The following is a 19,765-nucleotide window of genomic DNA, read 5'->3' as shown; positions in this document are numbered from 1 at the left end:
AGATGTGAGGCACTGTGTGTTCTGACACCTTTCTATCATAGCAAGCATTAACTAGCACCTTTTTTCTGCAATGGCTCTTCAGCGAGATTGGGCCAGACAGGCTAGCCTACAAGCATCAGTGAGCCTTGGGTACTTATGCCCCTGTTACTGATTCACCGGTCGTCCTTCCTTGGACCACACTTGGTAGGTACCAACCACTGAACACCCCACAAGACCTGCAGTTTCTGAGATGCTCTGATCCAGTCATCTAGCCATTATATTTTGTCCCTCATCAGAACACGTCAACTGCAAGAACTAACTGTTCACTTGCTGCCTCTTATATCCTATCACTTTGTAACAAGATGATCAATGTTATTCCCATCACCTGTCAGTGGTTTTAATGTTGTGGCTGATCAGTGTAAAATTTTATTTACAGAGAGGGCAAAGGTCCCTATGTGCTAAGCTAAGAACTGGTATCACACTGCAGGCAACTGAGGTAGGTACATAAAAAGGTATTGCTAAAGAGTAGATGCATGTCTTCTTTCACAATTTGCCTGATATCTGATATCTGATATCTTTGGAAATTAATGGTTTTCCACAAGAAATGAAAGCACATTTCTGTGGGTCTAAACAATATTTGACCACACAGCAACAGTTTGTAACCTCTGTCCAGTTGGTCATTGAGTTTTAAAGATTTTTTCAACCTCAAACGTCTTACTACAATACTACAGGCATCTGGATTTGCTGTTTCTTCATCTTGAAGATGTTCCAGCATTCATCCATGAGGCTTCATCTGTTCTGCTGACAGGTGGGGCATCCCCAAGCATTTAAACCTCTTTGGCGTGTTCACATTGACGTTACATGAGGTCACAGACGTTGTCAAGGTCACATGCAAATCATGAGAGCCTGAAGTCTTGTTAGTGTAAGTGTAAATTGGTGTAAAACTGCCTGAGGGAATGTCAGGATGGCATAAGCAGCAGCAGATAAGTACTGATGCATCCTCCTCCTCTGTTCAGAAATGGTTGTTCTGGTTTGACAGAGATGGCATCCCTTATTCCTCTTTCAAACCATCTGTCTGCTTTGTCCTCATATGAAGACTAGAGGTCGACAGTGAAAATACCAGCTGTCTCAAAGTGATAAGTTTACCGGCGTGCCATAAATGCTCGAATTTTGCTGTGATCAGATGTGACCTCCTGTAACCATGGAGTTTCATTCCTTCAATTAGTTAAGTCATCCAGTAAAGTTGAAGTTTGGCTTTTCGGCAGGTGGTATGAAAATGAATTAAAATGGAGTGCTTGGCTGTCTGTGTGACTCAGCCTTGTAAATGTCTTTTTATAGAGCACAGATGCTTTGTGCTTTGAATATTTGTTTATCCGTCTTGCATCTTCGTCATCCATGGGACCAATTACCATGTTGAAACATAACTGTTTTATCAGCGGCCATGCCATGCTGGTGATTTTTTTTTTCCAGAGAGGAGGATACACAGTTATATTCCGCCTGAATCCTAATAAATGTCCTGCCAGATGGAAATGAATCGAAGCCTTTTCGTAAACGGCCCATTCAGAGGCGATCCCAAGTCCACAACAAACTCCAGCGAATCCCTGGATCGCTGGGAAAGTCTTTTGTTGGCTGCACTGGTCTGCTGAAGAAGCCTAACAAGTGGAAGCCAGCAGATATGAATACAGGGACTGTTCCAGATCCTGTGAGGCGCTCAGCTCCTTTCTAAGGACCCGGGATTAACACCAATTTATTTGTCATATCAATCTGCCTCCCTCTCAATACAGTTTTCACTATTGCCAATAACATGTTTTGTTTAATTACGCTACATGCAAAACGAGTGTGTTCTGACAAATAGGAGCCTGTCTCCAATTCAGATAGCTTATTTGTAGGTCCACAGTGTGCAGAGAATGGGTGGCTACTGTCAATAAAACAAAGGCAGGCAATGGCTCTCCATGCAGTGTCACATCTGCTGTGTGAGAGGGCGTCCAAACTGCTATTCATTATTAATAATACTGGATTTCTTCTGGGTGCAGACACAGGAAATGTAATTACTTTGTATTGCCCACAAGTTGTCATTTCCTAAAGTGCCATCAGGAAAATAAGAGTCATTAAAGCACGCGCCCAGCCAAGAATGAAAAGTAATAAACACACACAGCGCCAACACACACCTACACTCCTGCTGTGTGCACACACCAGATCTCTCAAGGCAAGGACACTGAAACACTGGAAGTCCTTTTCCTTCATCTCTAAAAGATCCAGATGGGTGATGCTTTACAAACCTCTCAGGGGTTTATTTGCTTTAGCCATGACACCGCCATATAGACATAATAATGCCACAGACAAAAGAGGACTGCTGGCAGTAGCTGTGCCAAGATTTGAATGAAATGCAGAAAAACTGTCCCTATTCTTCCCACAAGGCTCTCCTGGGATTCAGTTGCTGCATAATTCCATATTATATTGACCTCGCCTGTCTTTCAAATCTGACATTCATAAGCCATATTAAAAACTGTACGCTCTAATATTTCATTACATCGGTGTGCTCCATAATGTGTTTAATATTCAGTCACACCACACTGAGATTTAGAATAAATTTAGATTAAAAAAAATTATGACTTTAAAGTATGACTTTAGAGAAGCTGACAACAGAGTCTTCACATTCAACAACTGCCTACATTACAATTTAGTGTTTAACATTGTCACTACACAGCCACCAGTTGTGTATATTTTTTTGCTGAGTTGCATTTTCTGACATTTGATACTCCTCTCCTGATAAAATAAGTGCAAGAAGCAGCTCAACAAAAGTGATATACAGCAATACAAGAACTGCACCGAAATACGAATTTAAGCGTGAGGAAGAAAAATATACTACTAAAAATGTATATCAAATAAAAAGCTTTTGTTTGTTTCAACAAGTCCACTGAAATTCAGATGGTTCTCATTCTCTCAGTGCCATCTTGTGTGCATGGCAGTGGATTGCAGTGACCATATCAGAGTGTAGCAGTACTGAGGTGCAACAGACAGTGTCACTCTTGGACCATCCCAGCAGCTAAATACTTGATGACCTGAGATACGGGCAGCACAAAGTTACTGCAGGGACAAGATAAAGGGTGAGAGAATGAGAGGAAATAGTCTCCGGTCTGTACTCCAGGACCTCCCTCAAAGGTTAAATGAGGCCAAGAATGGGTTTATCGTCACCCTGATGGCAATGATGCCTGTTTAGACGTATCAAGCAGTATCATGCATGATTTGGACAGATTGCCCATCATGTCTGACATGTAGCAACACACGGTAAATGGAAAATATGTACAGAAAAGAGTGAAACATGATTCATTTAATATTATTGGTCTGTGTGATAGTTTTATTAGATTGTGTCTTTATGTGCAGCTTTTATTGATCTGTGGCACAACAAAGTTTAGAACCAACGTTTTGTCAAATTATTCTCAAAATTAATCCCTTTTAACTCAATCAGTTCTTTCGATATCAATCTTTTTTTTCTTTCTTTTGGTCAATCAGCATTGTCCCTAAAAAATAAACGGGAACGATTGGGTTTGTTAAGAGTATGGTCTAGACATGTTCTAAATGAAAAGTGTCCTGAGGTAACTGTTATGATTTGGCGCTGTACAAATAAAATTGAATCAAACAATAAAAGCTATCTAGTTGCATGTCCATGTATCCACTGTTTTAAAATTTTAGACTTTCTTTTTTTTAGGTTTTTGTTGTTGAAAAGTAGAATCTTTTTTCTTTTTTTGTCAAAGAACACCATCAAACACAAAAAAGGGAAACTCTTCAGATATTAATTTATTAATTTGCTCCATATTTCTTTGAAAACTCACATCGCTTAGGAGCTTGTTATGAGCTTGATGCTGAGAATTTCCCTACAGGGATCAACAAAGGATGAAAAAGAAAAAGAAAGACGGGCCATATGCTGATGTACTTTTTTGTTTTTCTCAACTTTACTTCTGCACAACCAACCCACCCCCTCCCACCCCCCGTGACTGGGCAGACTTACGTCATTTCAAAAGCTTAATAAACAATAAAAGAACAATAAAAGAACAAGCTGGTATTTTAACATTTATCCACCCTGGGTTCCATTATGGAAATGCCCCCCCTTTGGGTTAGAAAAACACCAGTTTAGCAAGGATGGAAAACTGAAACAGAATTAAGAAGATGCATTTTTAGATGTAACCACCTTACGATGGACCTACTCTTGATCCAAACATGGCTATACGTAGTATGTTGATCTTTTATAGACTGTCCATGCAGTGCAGTCGCTCCGCTCAGCCACTCCCATTCCCCCTGGATCCTATTGTGAATGTGTGCAGTGAGCTGGCTCATTGGGCCCTCATGGTGAATGGCCTGCAGCCATTCACTCAGCATACAGAAGCTCATTAGAACTCTATAGACACACAATTGTGAGGCTCACATTAGAAACTTCCTCCTCTGGGGCACAGACACCGCACACAAAGTGCCAGTTTGCTGCTAAGCTAAGCGCATTGTCTTCCTGATTCATAGAGCTTGGCCCTCCATTCACGATATTAAGTTCGAGTGGTGGAATATCAATTGCATGTGCAATGGGCCAGTATCTTTTTAAGAGCTTTAGTGGGGTTAAAAAAGAGAGAAAAGGGATCTCAGCCGGTCTGCAAAGTGCTAGCTTTCAACAGGGCCATTGTGAGGACTCTGAATGAAGGGACCCCTGTTTTTTCCCTCCATTTCTAAAAAGAGATGGACATCAAATAAATTCACATGAACTTGCTTCAGGGTGTTTCCAAGACCTCCTGTTTAAGAATAGCCTAATTATACCTCCCTCTCCTGGAGAGCTCTATTGGAATCTGGCTAATTACGAAGTGGTGAATCTTAATGATGATACGCTCTTAGCGATGTCTTTTTAAAAAGTGCATAAAGTCGTGTGAGATTGGTTCTCCCTAAAATAAAAGTGAACACAGAGAAATATATGGTTTTTACAAGAATACACGATGCTTACAGGAGTGCTGTTAGTTTTGAGGTGCTTGTAAAAGTTTTTGGATTGCCACAGATTCTTATTTGTTGCTACTTCAAGTGGAAAGAACGTGCGACTGTATGAATGAACTAAACAAACATCCTTGGTGTTATAACATAAAATGTGCCTCCACCACAACTGTGGTCGGCCTGCACAAATACAGTTAATAAGAGCACTGGAGAACAGTCTGGGGTTCCCTCCTGCTTTCTGTGTCATATAAACAAATGACACTCCACCAAACAAAAAGCCTTGGGGGACTATCACAGCCACAGCTCTATGTGGAGCATGTTAACACATCGTCGCTACACAAAAGTAGATAGTGCACACAGACTTGCTAACACTCATCATGTGACAGAGCGCTATGCCTTCTCCACCAGTCTGAGGAATAAAACCTCAAATTTGATTACAAGCAACCTTTGGCTCCCTGGCCATCACACAATAGGCTGAGCTGTCTGGGCCAATTTCCATGCTCAGCATGAGGTATCTACACGCGCAGACTGGAGCTCGCTGCCACCCCCCCCTCAAACCCCCGGACCAGTGTGGATATGCCTGTTTACTGTGCCTAAACTCCGGGTCTGTCGCCCCTCTTGTTGGACTTTCTATTATGATGCCGAGGATCATTAGTTGCAGTGTGAAAGGTTACACAAGCCTCTCATTGGACATGTTTGTACCAAAACATCACCACATGCATGCGTGTCTGTTTGACCATTTTTATTTTACAGTTGCAACTCTCAAATATGCCCCCACCACACTGAAGGCTAGCACTGAATAAATATTTAACTCAACCAGTCTGCTGCCTGTGGCACCACATGGATTTCTCAGTGCTGACCTAGAACTGAAGCCCTCTTGTAAATATAAAATAAAAGATTTGACAGCACGATTGCAAATAAATTAGCCCATGAATTACTAGAATTGAACAAGTGATAGTTAGAAAGGCTGTCTTTAATTCTTAAGATGTCTTGTCAATGACACTAACCCTATTTTCCCTATACAGTAATTATGTCATTTAATAAGGAATGTGACGGCAAATTTGCAAATAAATTGTCCCAGAAGTTCACAAAATTTAAAAAGTAATGATGAGAAAGGCTGTTTGTAATCTTGTTGTGTCAATGACACTGTTTTTCAAAATACAACAGTAATACTGTCATTTTACAGAAAAATTGCTTTTTCAGACACCAATCAAAACTGTCAGTGTGTGAGTACTGTGTGAAGTGCAGTTGCATCAGATTTCATTTTTAAGATTTTAAAATAACAGTGCAAGCAGAATGTTATATGGACTGACTAATACATTATTATTATGCAGTTTAATAACATTGAAAAAAAAACACAATTAAGTTAATGCCAAATTTATTCAGAAACCAAGCTTTAATTTGTGGATAATTCAAGTCATCCTGTAAGGCAGTGTCAGGTATTATGTTTGAGAAAACACTTTTTTTTTTTTATAGCTTCTTGCACTTTTCCCATAACTTTTGAACAGAAAATGTCTTATCTTAAAATTTCATTACATTACTCTGTAAACCCATATTCATTCACACCAAGGTGATTTGCTTTTGAATAATTTCGCAATCAAATAAATCCTCACTGAGCACTGTTTGTGAACTGAGAGAAAAGCACATTGCAAATGAATCGCTGAGCGGTTTGTGGGAGGCACAATGGGAGGCTGGAGAAAAGAGAAAACTATTTACTACTGCAGAAGACTGTTTGGTGCATGTTAAACTTTGGCCAGCAGTTCATTGTCTCTGGTGTCTATCATTTAATAGGCTAGTTGACATAATGAATGAGCCAGACCCACCTTCTGCCACTCTAGAAAGGACCCCAGCCTTATCTGAATTGAGAAGCACATTAGAGCCTCTCAGCCAATCACGGCGCAGCCCTGTAGCAAAGTGCAGGCCCGAAAGAGGAAGAGCAGAAAACTTTTGTTTTCTTCAGAGTTTAATGAAGTTGGCCTGGTCACTCAAGAAGGGATTAAAGGAGAATTTAGTGTCACTGAGCTGTGACTGCTGAAGAGGGAGCTCAAGTGTTCGGGTCACTGTGTGAACAGGATGGTCTCAGTGCAGAGCTGCACCAGGAGGAATATGGCTGGCTCCCCTCCTGCTTTACTGGGCTTCGGGAACTCGGGGAAGAGTTTTCTTATTGACAATCTGCTGCAGTCACAGACACCTTCAGCCCGTCCAGAAGGGACAGTAGGTGGACACCTGAGACTAGCAGCATGTGAACGTCCGAGAAGAAGCTGGGGCTCCGAGCATGGAGCCTACCAAAGCCAGGCCCACAGTCCTCAGCAGGTGAAAGATTTAGGAGGACCACTTCTGCCACATTCAGGTACTTTTTTTTTTCTTTTTTTTTTACAAGCATTTTTTTTTAAAACAAAATATACAGTACTTTGATTATGTCAAGGGTTACCAAGTTATCTCATTAGGTCAAAGTCACAGTCTGACTTAACAGGAGGATTTTTTTTTTTTTCATCCACAAATATTTTATTTCTTATTTCTAACCCATTAGATTCATGTAAAGGATTTAACAACAAGTTTCAAACATTCTCTTGTCTTTAGGCTGGAAATTAGTCATAGATCTAAACTTTAACTTAACTTTATATGATATTAAATTATATGGATCTTTGTAAGTGGCAAATAATCTACATGCTGCCTGTTTTTTGTGTTTGTTTGTTTTGTTTTTTACTTGTTTAAAATATTTTAATCAAGTGAGATTATTAACATTAAAATTTCAGTTTTGCTTTTGCAAATATTTCTTGATCATTCACTGTGTATTACTACAGTAAAGAAAAACCTGAAGGCATCTTTTGTAACTTAAATTATGAACTATAATTTCAAATGTTAATACAGGTCCTTGTAAGCTAATTATATTCAAGATGAAGTAGTCATCAAATATCCAATAGAAATATCATGACATCATTTATTTTTTTTAAAAAATACATTTTATCATTTTTAGATTTCAGATTTACAGATGAAATACTTGCTAAGAGTCTTGATGAGAAATAACTGACTACTAAGAAAAAATCAAACATTTAAAATTATTAAACATGATGTTTGTATGAAATTCCTAATTATGGTATGTTCATTAATAGAACCCCAGATTGAAGCAATTAATCTTCAAATTGAGTTAGTAAATAGTTTATATCTCTTAGAACGGTAGTTTAAAAGTTTGCTGTTAAAACTAAATATAGAGGGAGAGTAATTATATGCGCATCACTAAAGGTGCAAGGCTGTCAGAAAACAACGTCAAAGAAAAACAGTAACACCTGCACTTAGATCTTTATTAAGTCAGACCTGACAAAGACCCAGGTGGTAACGAAACCTCACTGATAAATCTTTGTGGCATGAAGTGAGTGTGCAAAACATCTAAATATTAAATAAGACACTGCTCGATCTGTAAGCATCACCTAAAGTATAGAACTATTGTAAAAGTACAGATACGAAAGAAACAAATGTAAAAACTGGCCAAAGTAGGTCACCAGGTATAGATCCAGGTATAGTCCTATGAGGATCACACCTGTCTCAGCTGACTATGTGACCATAACTGACTGTTGCTATCTGTCTTTGCAGGTGTACTGAACAGTGTTTTCCTGCGGAGCCCGCAGTATCTGCTGGCATGCTGTGGTGGGTCCAGCCCCCCTCCTGTCTTCTCCAGTGAGTGTTTTATGCCTCATCAGCAATGCCTCAGCTACTCTCTAAGCATTAGCAGCAGGGTCTCTCATGCTCTCCACAGCTAATTACTGATGCAATGCCAAAGAGCTAATTCTCCGCTCAACTCTGCACAGCTCTATTCATAACCATTCACGGCTGTTTAGGACGGGGAAGAGGGGTGGGTTGCAAGGCTTTTAAGAGTCCCTGGGGCCCCCTATTTTGTACTTGCAAATACACACTTTCAGTTGCACAAATATGCAGAGCTAATAAACATCTTGTCTTCTGTCATATTAAGATTATAATTACCAGGTGTGGATTCTTAGTGCTGAATAAGGCAGATTGTTGCAAAGCTTAGCGATTCCCTCAGCACATTACTAAGTTTGGTTGTAAATTCAAAAATCCTCAAGTTTTCAGACTGAATTAAATTTCAAAACATCCAGGAAACCTGTAATTACACTTGAAAAGTTTTCTTGAAGTAATTTTCCTCTGATTTGTACTTGAAATGTTTCAGCATTTTAGATTTGTGTAGAGTAGCAGTGCCACATTGTGCTCTAGCAGCGCTAATTAAGACTAGCAGCTGTCGTATTTTGGCATTGTCCAACAGCAATTGGAAGTTATTAGTTGCTGCAACCTATGATGCCTGTCAAATGTTGTGGAAAATAGCACAAATCAGAGAGCCCTCATCCCACATGTCCCTGGAGTCCTCTTACTAGGCTGACACTTTCCCACAGTGCCCAGCAACACAACAATGCCAAGTCTGGCCGTGACCAATTGGCACTTTCACTCCACCATCCACACGCGACCTCACTGCAATTTTTCACTGCAGCAATGAACTCCGCTTAGCACAAAAAACTTGCCCATTTCTCTACAGAAGAGGGTTGGACCAGGAACATCCCCCAGCCATTGTGTGGCTAAAGAGCTTGGTTCGCCGACCCCCCTCCTTTCTCCTGTCCTTCAACTCTCATTCCGACCCATTGGAGACTTCTTGACTAGGACATAAAGCATTCAATGCAAGTGACTTTTATAGACTTATTCGAGCTCATCTTCACATACAAACTGGCTTCATACCTGCAAGTGAAAAGATTTAGTGTTGGGCCAGTGAGCCATCGAGTAATGGCATTTCCATTGAACAGCTCTATTGTTGGTGTCCCACCGGGCTCTATAGTCGGCCCACTGGGGTAGACACACACGTTGCCCAGGAATGACCTGGTAATCAGCTATTTAAGTGAAAGCCATTGAGCCCCAATAGAGAAGTGAGAAGCATGTCCAAACCTGTTATGTGCTCCCTAGAGGTGGTCTATGTGCAGATTTGTCGTACAGATTAAAAAGGCAACACTGAATGGATCGGATAAATTGTTCCACTTGACTTTTGTTGTGCGTGCACCTGTGAGTGAAGTAGCGTGGGATTGCTCCTCACAGTTCATCAAATCCCTTTTTCTCAGTTGAAGTGGCTTTCTATTCTTATTAGTCACCCCCAGTTTGTTAAATTGGACAAATAGGAAAAAAAAGAAATCAAAAGTGAGTGAGTGTGACAAAAACAGGCATGATCTTGGATTAAAAAGGTAGGAAATGTGGTATGGCTGGTTAAAGGTTACACATTGAATTTATCTACATAATCCACAGCCATTTTAGCCAATAATGTGATGTTTCATCTCAATTCACTACACACACTGCTGTTTTCAATGACTTATACCTCACTGACTTTGATGTAGTACTGCCATTTCAGTCAACATACTCAACTTTATGTTTTTTTTTTTTATTTATGTTTCAGAGGGAGCAAATATACGAATGTGGTCTGCTGATATAAGCCCTAAAACACGCAGAGGGATCCTTAGGAGGGCTGTGTTCTCGGAAGAACAACGGAAGGAGCTCGAGAGAACTTTTCGAAGACAGAAATATATCAGCAAGACAGACCGGAACAAACTGGCGGCTGATCTCAGTCTCAAGGAGTCACAGGTAATTGAGTTATTACAAATAATATAAATGAGTAACCCTCATGGTGGCACCAGAGGAAATGCCAAAGAATCACCTGTTTTACAGGATATGAGAAAATTTTGACCTTTTTGTGGTACTAGAGGTAAAGTTGGTAGCATCCTTTCTTTGTACGCCATGAATGTCTGAACAAAATTTCATTTCAATCCATTTAACAGTCGTGGGACAAAAGTGGCAGACAGACAGACATTGCCTTCCCTAGAGCTACATCGCTAACCTGACTAAAAATATATATGGACAACACAAACTTGACTAAAATCCTGCTCCATTCTCCTGCTGCTTTAGGTGAAAATTTGGTTCCAGAATCGCCGCATGAAGTGGAGGAACTGTAAGGAGAAGGAGGTTCATAACACTCGCTCCCCAATGGACGAGCTCATGGCCCAAGGTCTCGCTCAAGAGGAGGAAGAGCCAACACAGAATCACAGTGGCGCAAAAACAGAAAAATCACCACAACAGAAGAGTGTCAGGGACACATGAGAGGCTCTAGAAGGTGCAAAATAAACTAATGACTCTCAAATTCACAAAAACCTGTAAAAAGGCTACAGCACTGGGAGGGTGTTAAAAGCATGAGGATGGAGTACACTGTCTATGAAGACTAACAAGATAATATTAATTGTTTTGCTGCAGCATGAATGTAATTACGTTCAAATGCTCAGTTAATTGTCATATTGCATTTTACTGGCTTCAGTAAGCAATTTGTTGGCACACTAACTTTCCAGGAAACATTCCCCTCTTTGATTGTTAAAGACATAAATGAGTCACTTCATTTAATGCATCAGACTTTTTTTAATTTTGTTTTCATGTTTTGTTCAGCTTTACACAAATACTCTGTTCACAATCCAAAACCTTTCTAAGGTCACATTTTTACTTGGTATATTTTGTAAATATTTTTTTTTCCATGATCTTGAGTGTATAGATCAACTGTAAATAAAGCGTTCCTGATTTTCACATTGCTTATTCTGACTGTGTTTGGCTCTCTGAAGCAATCCCATTCACATGTTAATGAACACTCTGCTGTACATCATCTACCATCTCTATAGCGCTCGTGCTCCCCACTAACAAGATGAACAAAAACAATAATGAGGGTTTACATGAGGGTTTTTTTTACCTTTTCATGCTCAATGCTCAAAAGTGAAATTATATAACTACCTACTGACATTGCAAGAGGCACAATCCTCTACACTAAATGCACACACAAAATGGATTACAAGGGATGTAAACACAGATGTAAGAACATGAAAAATGTTTCCTAATGAGGCAAATTTAAAGATACTACATTAGACTGCTTTGCCATCACTATTAACAGTCCAGTCCAGGGAGGGTTGTGCATTTCAGGATACGGAGATAATTTTTGACTTTGTTGGAGTCTCTGCGGAAGCAGTAGAGTAGATCGTGATGGTCCATTGAGTTGAGTTCTCCTTGTTTGTAGAGGGAAAAGGCAGAAGAGGGGACCAAACTCTCGGGAGAGATGTAACCAACAGTGTTACCAAGAACTCCCAATAACTTCATCTGAGGTGGACAGACGGAAAAATAATGGTACATACTTGATATTTTCAAGGAAAGCATGAAGACACATGCAGTAAGTCGCAGGTCACATTCCAACTAGAACATGATACAAATAAACAAGCGTATTCAAACATGATAATAAACACAATAATCATTGTTAAGGTTCCTACACATTTTTCATTTCAATATTTCATACTTTTCCAGACTCAGACTTTGGAAAAAAATCTGTAGATTCTTAAAACCATATTTAGCATTTAAATATTTTAATGCAAATAGGTAGATGTTTATTATTTTATTATAATTGTGAACATGTATGTTATATTCTGACTATGCATGATATTATACCAAACAATCGCCAAAAGATTATAGCTAGAAATTGTAGGTCATACAAATCAGCACCAAACCCAGTCTGTACAGTTTTTTTTTATTCAGTGTCCATAGAAACGACGATAATAACAGCCCTGAAGGTGAGATGGTAAATGTTATCTTTATGTATAAAAGAAAGTCTGTGTATTTTTCAGACTTTATTACTGTAGAACTCCCAAATATTTGGTTATTTGTGATGCTATGCATATATTCAATTCAAACATATAAGAGCATTTTATTTCAAACTCATTTGGTCAATCTGGTTGTTTCGCAGGCTGTGACACAGAGGTGTAGCAGCTGCTCTGTGTCGGTGTGTGTTCAGTCATTCGTCTTGCACTCTCTCACTCAGTGGTAAACATTTTGGCTCCAAAAGCCAGGTGAACATTCAGCTTGAATGATGAATTTATTTTGAGAAATAATGTATTTCATATTTAGAAAAAAGAAAAACAGAAAATGGAGAGGAAACAAATATTGTCCATACTCTGCTTTTTTCCCCACATTTATCTCCATACTTACACTACTTTTTTAATAGGACCACAAAACACATCTCCAAGTTCAGCAACAATAACTGGACCCTTACCTTCTCAGCCATTTTTGCCACTCCATCCCTCAGCTCATGAACCATATCACTGATCTCCAGCGCCTTGTTGGAGCTGTAGTGGTTGAAGTCCTGATTCTGATCCTGAGACAAACTCCGGTAGAGCTGTGACAGGGGGTCACGCCAGGCCCCCAGCAGCCTCAGGATCACCTCTGTCAGCTGTTCTCTCTGCACATCAAAGAACTGATTTAAAAAATTTGATGGTAAAATACAACTTAATTGCAAAACAATTCTTTAGGTTATGTCTGACAAGATCGGTCACTTATGTGCATGAGTAGCTGTGATAATAACTTTCTAGCATGAACACTCACCCCTAGCCTTTGTGCATTCTCCTTATCATCTGGTGTTATTATGCCATATGTGTGGCACTTTCGTTTTCCTATGAGGTTCTTGCTGGGAAAGAAATATTGCTCCTGCAAAGAAGTACACACATATCACATGGTGATATCAGGGCTTGAAAAATAGTCAATTCAAAGGGTGATTGATGAATGAATGGAAGTCTAAGCGTGATGGATGGTGATGGATGATCGATGTCAGAGCCAAAAAAAAAAAAAAAGAACTCACAAATTCAGAGTGCAGATCACTGGAGATGCCATGCATTCTTGAAGATTGTTGTATGACCCTGTCAAAGAGATCTGCCAGGGAAGGAACGTGGCATCCATCCTGTCCATAGGTACAGATCGGGGCAGTGCCAACCCTCATGGAAACCTCCAGGTACACCAGAGTGAGAACGGCAAACTTAACTGAGGGGGAAAACATATTAAAAGTCATAAAAATCTGCATGAATAACAACTTTGTTTAATTTGTCATCTTGCTGTCTTACCATTTCTCATGGTTCCTGTCTTGCAGTCGAGCACCAGATGATGAGCAGAGCTCGTTTCCCACCAGAGCTACTCTTGCAGTGGCTAACTCACACAGTCATGACATTGCTGATTAAACAAATTGGTTTATAAAAACGTGATTTTTTTTTTCTCTTTGTACGTCATACAGCATGCTTCACTTAGTTATCTACTCAGCCGAAAGCAGACAAAGTTAACCAGGGCGGAAAAGATACAACACAATTTGCCAGTTTCAAGAAATGAATATTATTGAGAAGAATAAATATGTCATTTATTTGGTTGTGCTCAGCTGTCAAGAGATAAAAAAGCAAAGTAGATCTTTACTAGAACTGTCTACACACAACTTTAGGATTAAAAACTGATCTTTATAAATGTCCAAAGTGTGATAACTAAAATTATTACAAACTCAAACACTGGAGGTAATTAGTCTACTCAGGGTGACTAACAATAGCCAAATCAATACAAAACATTCAGCATTTATTTTAAACTTTCAAGACAATGTAGAAATGAATGGTATCAGAAAACAGTACAGAATGAGCCCATTGTACAAAAACCCTGGCTAGAGCTGTTCAGCCTGGCAGTGAAAATTAGGCTATTCAAATGTAAAGTGAGTGATTTATCTTCTCATTAGTGCTACAGTCTGGTCAATTCTACAGGCTGTCGACAGCGAGTACAGTCATGAGTCATTCTGAACAGTTTTACCTTATCCAGAGCCACTTTATACACTACGGCATGACTAATTTGTAAATGCAAAGCACAAGATTAGAATGTCAGAAAATCAACATGAAATGATTTCATGCAGGTTTTGTTTATTTAGATTATTTTATACCCATTTCAATACTTTGAATGAAAAGAGGCATGGCAGCACAATAGCAATCCGGTGCTCTGCTTCTCCTTAAGTGTGCCACCTTGTGGTGAAATGTGTGATAAGCAAGAGGGCAACAGAGGAGATCTATTCATGACTCTTGGCCTTTGCTCTACACACAGAAAAAAATAGGTGGTAAATGGAACCAAAGAAGGGACTATAAAGGGTTAAACAACAAAACTATTAAAGTTAAATATTACAAATACTCAACAAGTATGTTTTCACAGAACAAATATTTTATTGTCATCCTTTTCCACATAACATGCACATAAAAAGATGTCATAAATACACGACTGTCATAGAAAATATAATCTACCATCAATTTACATTTATTAATATTATGTACAAGTTTGAGTGCATTCTATTACTGTGTGCTGTCAGAGCAGGGATGAGGTAGGGAGCTGCTGAGGGAGGCAAAGTGTGTTGATGTCTGAGTCCAGCTTTCGTCTTCTATCCATTTCCAGTCAGCTTTCTTTACAAATTCTTACAAACACCCAATGCCAAGAAGCTCTCCATCTCAAAATTCATGTGTATTTTAGGTGTGGAATCATAAGAATACTGCGATATGATTATACACCTCAAACACAGATTCAGAGCTCCAGTTTTTACATGTAAGTATGAGTCTGTTCAACATCTGTGGTGCTTCCACTTGCGAGTGGCCACTGCGATATTTGTGTCTTTTTTGTGCCAAGGGAAGACACGAGTGAGAGCAAGTGTGCCATCAGGCTGCACAGAACCAGTCAGCACGTAAAGCTGTGACCGCCCGGGGCGCACAAGGGCGTTGGCACATCGAATGTTGATGAGCAGCCACTGCTGGAGAAGGTGCTGGGTGTCATAAGGCAGCAGAGGTCCCTGGCGGACAAACTCAACCCGGCCCTCAACCTCAAATTCTGGCTCTCCTGTTGGTATGCGACGACGATGGAGTTTGGCAGTCACAGCTGTGGATAAGAGGAAAAAAGTTCATCGTCTGGTTTGGAAAATTAAACACAACTGGGAGAAAAATGTGCCCGAACAGGATACAACAAACCATTGCTTAATGACAGAATTGTTAAACTTACCAAAATCATGCTGACAAAAAGCATCCAGGACTGTTTTCAGTGCAGGAGCCTCTTCCACAGAGGGACAATTTTGGCAGGCAGGTTTGGGCAAGTCTGTGATAACAAATAAAACACAATTTAATAAAACTGTAGGGCATATACAGCAATTATAGGAAATCTAAAGGAGCAAGCGCTTGAAGTAAAACAGAGTTATAATGATTGGTTTGTCGTCCATGCATACCTTTGGCAACGTGGCTAAATTTTGCGTGGGGAGTGAGACACATGTCTTCCTCAGCAGGAAAGCGGTCACAATCAAGTGCCTCTGGCCATGGGTGACCCTGGCAGGCAAGCACGGGGGCACAGCTGTCCCTCACTGCTACACAGAGACTACGGCACGGCTGGATGAAACTGAAGAAAAGAAAGACAAAATGTTAAAGAAGGAACACATTACTGCAATAATGATAACAGCCGGGTTCAAAACAAATTATTTTTTTTTGTAGAGAATGCTCATATAAAATAAACAAAGGCAGTAAAAAGAACAAGAAAGCAAAAATCTACTTACTTGTCAAGGCAGATGGGGGCGATGAGGGAGCAGAGGAAGGCCTGAGCTTGAGGGTGGCAGCCTGTCTGCAGCAGGGGCCTCCAGTCCTCTGAACGTGGCACCACCTCGCCTTCCAGGTTGCTGTGGCCCAAGAAGTTGGGCAGCCGCATCTCGGAGTATCCAACATCTTTGCAGACCTTCATTTGGTTGGGAATAGCAACGCAACGGGTGGACTGACCCATGTCAAATGCCATTGCAGGACATGCCACAGCCAGGAAAGCAACGGTGAGGAACACGGCCATAGTGAAGTTTTAGCAAAATCCAGAGTCCACAAGGTAGATCGATGAGGTCGGTTGTTGTCAGAAGACTCTGCTGTCTTTGAATGACTCTCTAGCTGCAGCTGCTTGCTTTATATACAGCAAGGTCAGCCAGCCCCATCAGTCTGTAAGTCTGTTATCAACTACCTATCAAAGACGCAGAGACGATGTGTTTGGAGACAACGGCTTGTTTTGTGATGACTGCAGACAGAGAGGGGGCTGTAAGCAGAAGGAGGGAGGTGTGTAAGGGGGATTAGGGAGAATGGGGGGACAATGGGCAATAACAACTTTGCTTTCACTGAGTGAAGTCCAGTCACAGAAGGTTGAATCTGCTTCATTTGCTTTTATAAGTCCAGGAGGTCCAGAGGGTAGAAAAACAATGTGAACACCTCATGGAAAACTTTAAAACAAACTCTTTGTGTTCAATATATGGCTGACAAATACTGCTACTTGCACACAATCTTTACAGCATTTTGCAGCACTCATTAGGTTACCTCAAAAGTGAACGATGTGTTTGTTATTTTGTCCACTCCTCATATCTGCTCTGAGCACACGCTAAGCGAAACACAAACTGCCACTTTCTTGCTGATATGTAAAAACAACCAAATCCCATAAAGAGGCTTTGCTGAGCGTTACAAACTGATTCTCAGCTGAAAGAAATCTGAGGTTTTTGGAGACAGACAGACGGTCTCCTTCATATTGCTAGTCTCTTTCATGTGTCCCTGCTTCCTAATTGGAGGGTTTCATCTGCAAAGCCTTCAGTTCTCATTAGCAAAGCGGAGTCTCTTCTGGCTCACCTAGCTTTGATGTGCCAATAACATAAACTCAGATCCACACGCAAAATGCTATTAGCCTACCTCTTTTGCTTATCCGTTTGATGCATAAGCAGCAACATTTTTACATCATCAGCTACTGTACGTGGCAGTCACATAATAACACCATGATCAGTGTTACACAGTGAAGGACTTCATGCAATTTCAGTGATGCTGCAGATACTTTTCCTTTCCTAAGGACATGTACACACTGTACAATTCCTTCAGGCAAGATTTGATGAGGATCTGCACTGAAAAAACATCTATTTAAAGACAATTTATCACAGAAGTCTAACAGAAGTATACTGCTTAAATAAATCACTTATAGTAATCAAGTAGTTCATTAACAGCATTCATTTTGTGCATTTTAATACATGAAAACAACTTTAAAACCATGATACTTCCATGCAGTAACCTGTCTGTTTCCAGCTGCCTACCTGAGGCTAGTGCTACATGCACATTAAAACCATGACAGGAAAATCAATTTCTCTCAACAAAAAAGTCTCCTTGAATAGTTTACAAAACCTAAAAAGCAATACAAAAAGCTGTACATTTTATTGTAAGAGTCATTAATTTCAGTGCATAGAGAAATTGTCCATTTTCTTAGTTTATATTCATGTAATAAATATACAAATGTCAATTTGATGTCTCAATCTGCATGAGAAATAAAGTAAAGAAAAAGAATTTGGCTGGTATATAACCAGAGCAACATGCAACATCTGCTGTCAGCCAGACACAGACACACTCAGTCATAACGTCCCAACATCCCATCAAGACACCAGAGATCTTGCTCTGAGATGCAGACTAGGAGCACAGACATGAGTGTTAATTTGTCTCATTCTCTCTGTCTGATGTATTTGAGCCTCTTAATGTAACAATAGAAATACATTACAGCATCATCGTATTTGTTTGGATGTCGTCTGTCTCCAGATTTAGATGTGTATCTGGGGGGCTGATGCCTGTGGGCCTTCTGAGGACTTTCCCTCATGAATCGGAGGTCTCTATCCCACCCAGCCTGCCATGGTCATTGTGGCTTCAGGCATGCCAAAGCAAAGCCAATTCTGATTGGCCCTACTCCCGCTTTTCTGTGCCTGTATTCCAGCACTGTCTGCAGCAAGGACTACGCTCTCGCAGCCAAGCCAGAGCCTCCATCGGCCCCAGCTTAGCCAGCTTTTACAGCCTGATCAGATGAGTGGAGGCTGGTTCCAGTTCGGGTAGACGAGTACAGCCCGTAAGAGGGGACTAACTGGGCAATTAGAGTCACAGACCAATTTGGGAGAACAATAGGTCCACACATTTAACAAGCTCCCCCTGCCAGGAGCCCAGCAGGGGTCTGTTGTTGGGCCTAATGGCTGCCCTGTAGACACTGTGTCTGTCTTGTTAATGTGTTGCCTGCCCCTGCTTCAGTTAATGAGAAGGTGATTTGAGTATGAGCTGAACGTTCGGGCACCTGTCTGTCAAACACTCATCCAGAAGACAATCTAGCAAATGTAGTACATGACTTTTAAAAGTCAAGAGAACATCACTTAAAGAAAAATATATAAATCCCCAACCCAAAGTCAACAATTATCCTCTAGTATACATCAAATAATTATATCTCACTGTACACTGCATCAAAACATAACTGAGCTATACTTATTTCTGCAGTCTCAAAGTCAAAATATTCACTTGATGCACACTGGCAAAATCCCCACATCAAATTCCCTACAATCACAACACTGTCACTGCCATTTTTTGCCCATTCTAATGAGACATTAAAGCTACCGAGTTTATAACCAGTTATTAAACTGTCAATTTAACAATGATGCCTCTATATGAACTACATAAGTTAACGAGACCATCCACAGGATCAGCTGTATCTATATAGTTACTTGTAAAAAAAAAAAAAAAAAATTAACAAAACTAATAAAATGCGAAAATTCCTTGTAGTAGCTTTACTTCTTCTGAAATTCTAAAACTACCGGGAGTTGCACCAACACCTGTACTTAAAGGGGAAATCCACCTAAAAATAAAATGTTATATAATAAACTGCCATTTTAAGAAATGAATTTGAGTATGAGCTTTCAGTGGTTGGGGACATGCCTTCAGCAGACGACCTGGCCAAGGTAGTATTAGTGTTTCAAAAAGGCATATGAAACTCTTCAAACACAAGTAAACAGTTACCTTTTAAAAGTCAACTATCTTGCTATACACTGAACCTAAACAATGCTTTTCTGTTCTTTCCACCAGTGCAAAACAGATTTAGGAACCTTTGTGCACATAATTCAGCTCAAATT

The 19,765-nt window shown here is 40.1% G+C and overlaps 3 protein-coding genes across 3 annotated transcripts; 1 reads left to right on the top strand and 2 right to left on the bottom strand.

Moving 5' to 3' along the window:
- The first annotated feature begins 6,904 nt into the window (after nucleotides 1-6,904).
- dbx2 (developing brain homeobox 2) lies at nucleotides 6,905-11,556 on the top strand. Its single transcript, XM_084734421.1, has 4 exons — nucleotides 6,905-7,294; nucleotides 8,536-8,619; nucleotides 10,388-10,572; nucleotides 10,894-11,556. The coding sequence occupies exons 1-4, from the start codon at nucleotides 7,018-7,020 to the stop codon at nucleotides 11,083-11,085; spliced, it is 738 nt and encodes a 245-aa protein (XP_084590547.1). The 5' UTR covers nucleotides 6,905-7,017; the 3' UTR covers nucleotides 11,086-11,556.
- Nucleotides 11,557-11,852: 296 nt separating this feature from the next.
- Nucleotides 11,853-13,810, bottom strand: LOC146316831 (prolactin-like). The gene is made up of 4 exons (XM_084734498.1): nucleotides 13,643-13,810; nucleotides 13,390-13,491; nucleotides 13,061-13,246; nucleotides 11,853-12,117 (listed from the first exon to the last, which is right to left on the bottom strand). The coding sequence occupies exons 1-4, from the start codon at nucleotides 13,778-13,780 to the stop codon at nucleotides 11,908-11,910; spliced, it is 636 nt and encodes a 211-aa protein (XP_084590624.1). The 5' UTR covers nucleotides 13,781-13,810; the 3' UTR covers nucleotides 11,853-11,907.
- Nucleotides 13,811-14,996: 1,186 nt separating this feature from the next.
- Nucleotides 14,997-16,760, bottom strand: szl (sizzled). The gene is made up of 4 exons (XM_084734375.1): nucleotides 16,382-16,760; nucleotides 16,061-16,227; nucleotides 15,841-15,933; nucleotides 14,997-15,720 (listed from the first exon to the last, which is right to left on the bottom strand). The coding sequence occupies exons 1-4, from the start codon at nucleotides 16,660-16,662 to the stop codon at nucleotides 15,410-15,412; spliced, it is 852 nt and encodes a 283-aa protein (XP_084590501.1). The 5' UTR covers nucleotides 16,663-16,760; the 3' UTR covers nucleotides 14,997-15,409.
- Nucleotides 16,761-19,765: the final 3,005 nt, after the last annotated feature.

The sequence above is a fragment of the Lutjanus erythropterus genome, chromosome 13, assembly GCF_056507025.1.
Source record: "Lutjanus erythropterus isolate fLutEry1 chromosome 13, fLutEry1.hap2, whole genome shotgun sequence".
Lineage (NCBI taxonomy): Eukaryota > Metazoa > Chordata > Actinopteri > Lutjaniformes > Lutjanidae > Lutjanus > Lutjanus erythropterus.
Note: the sequence above shows the minus strand (reverse complement) of the source record. Positions and strands in the feature narration are given on the sequence as shown.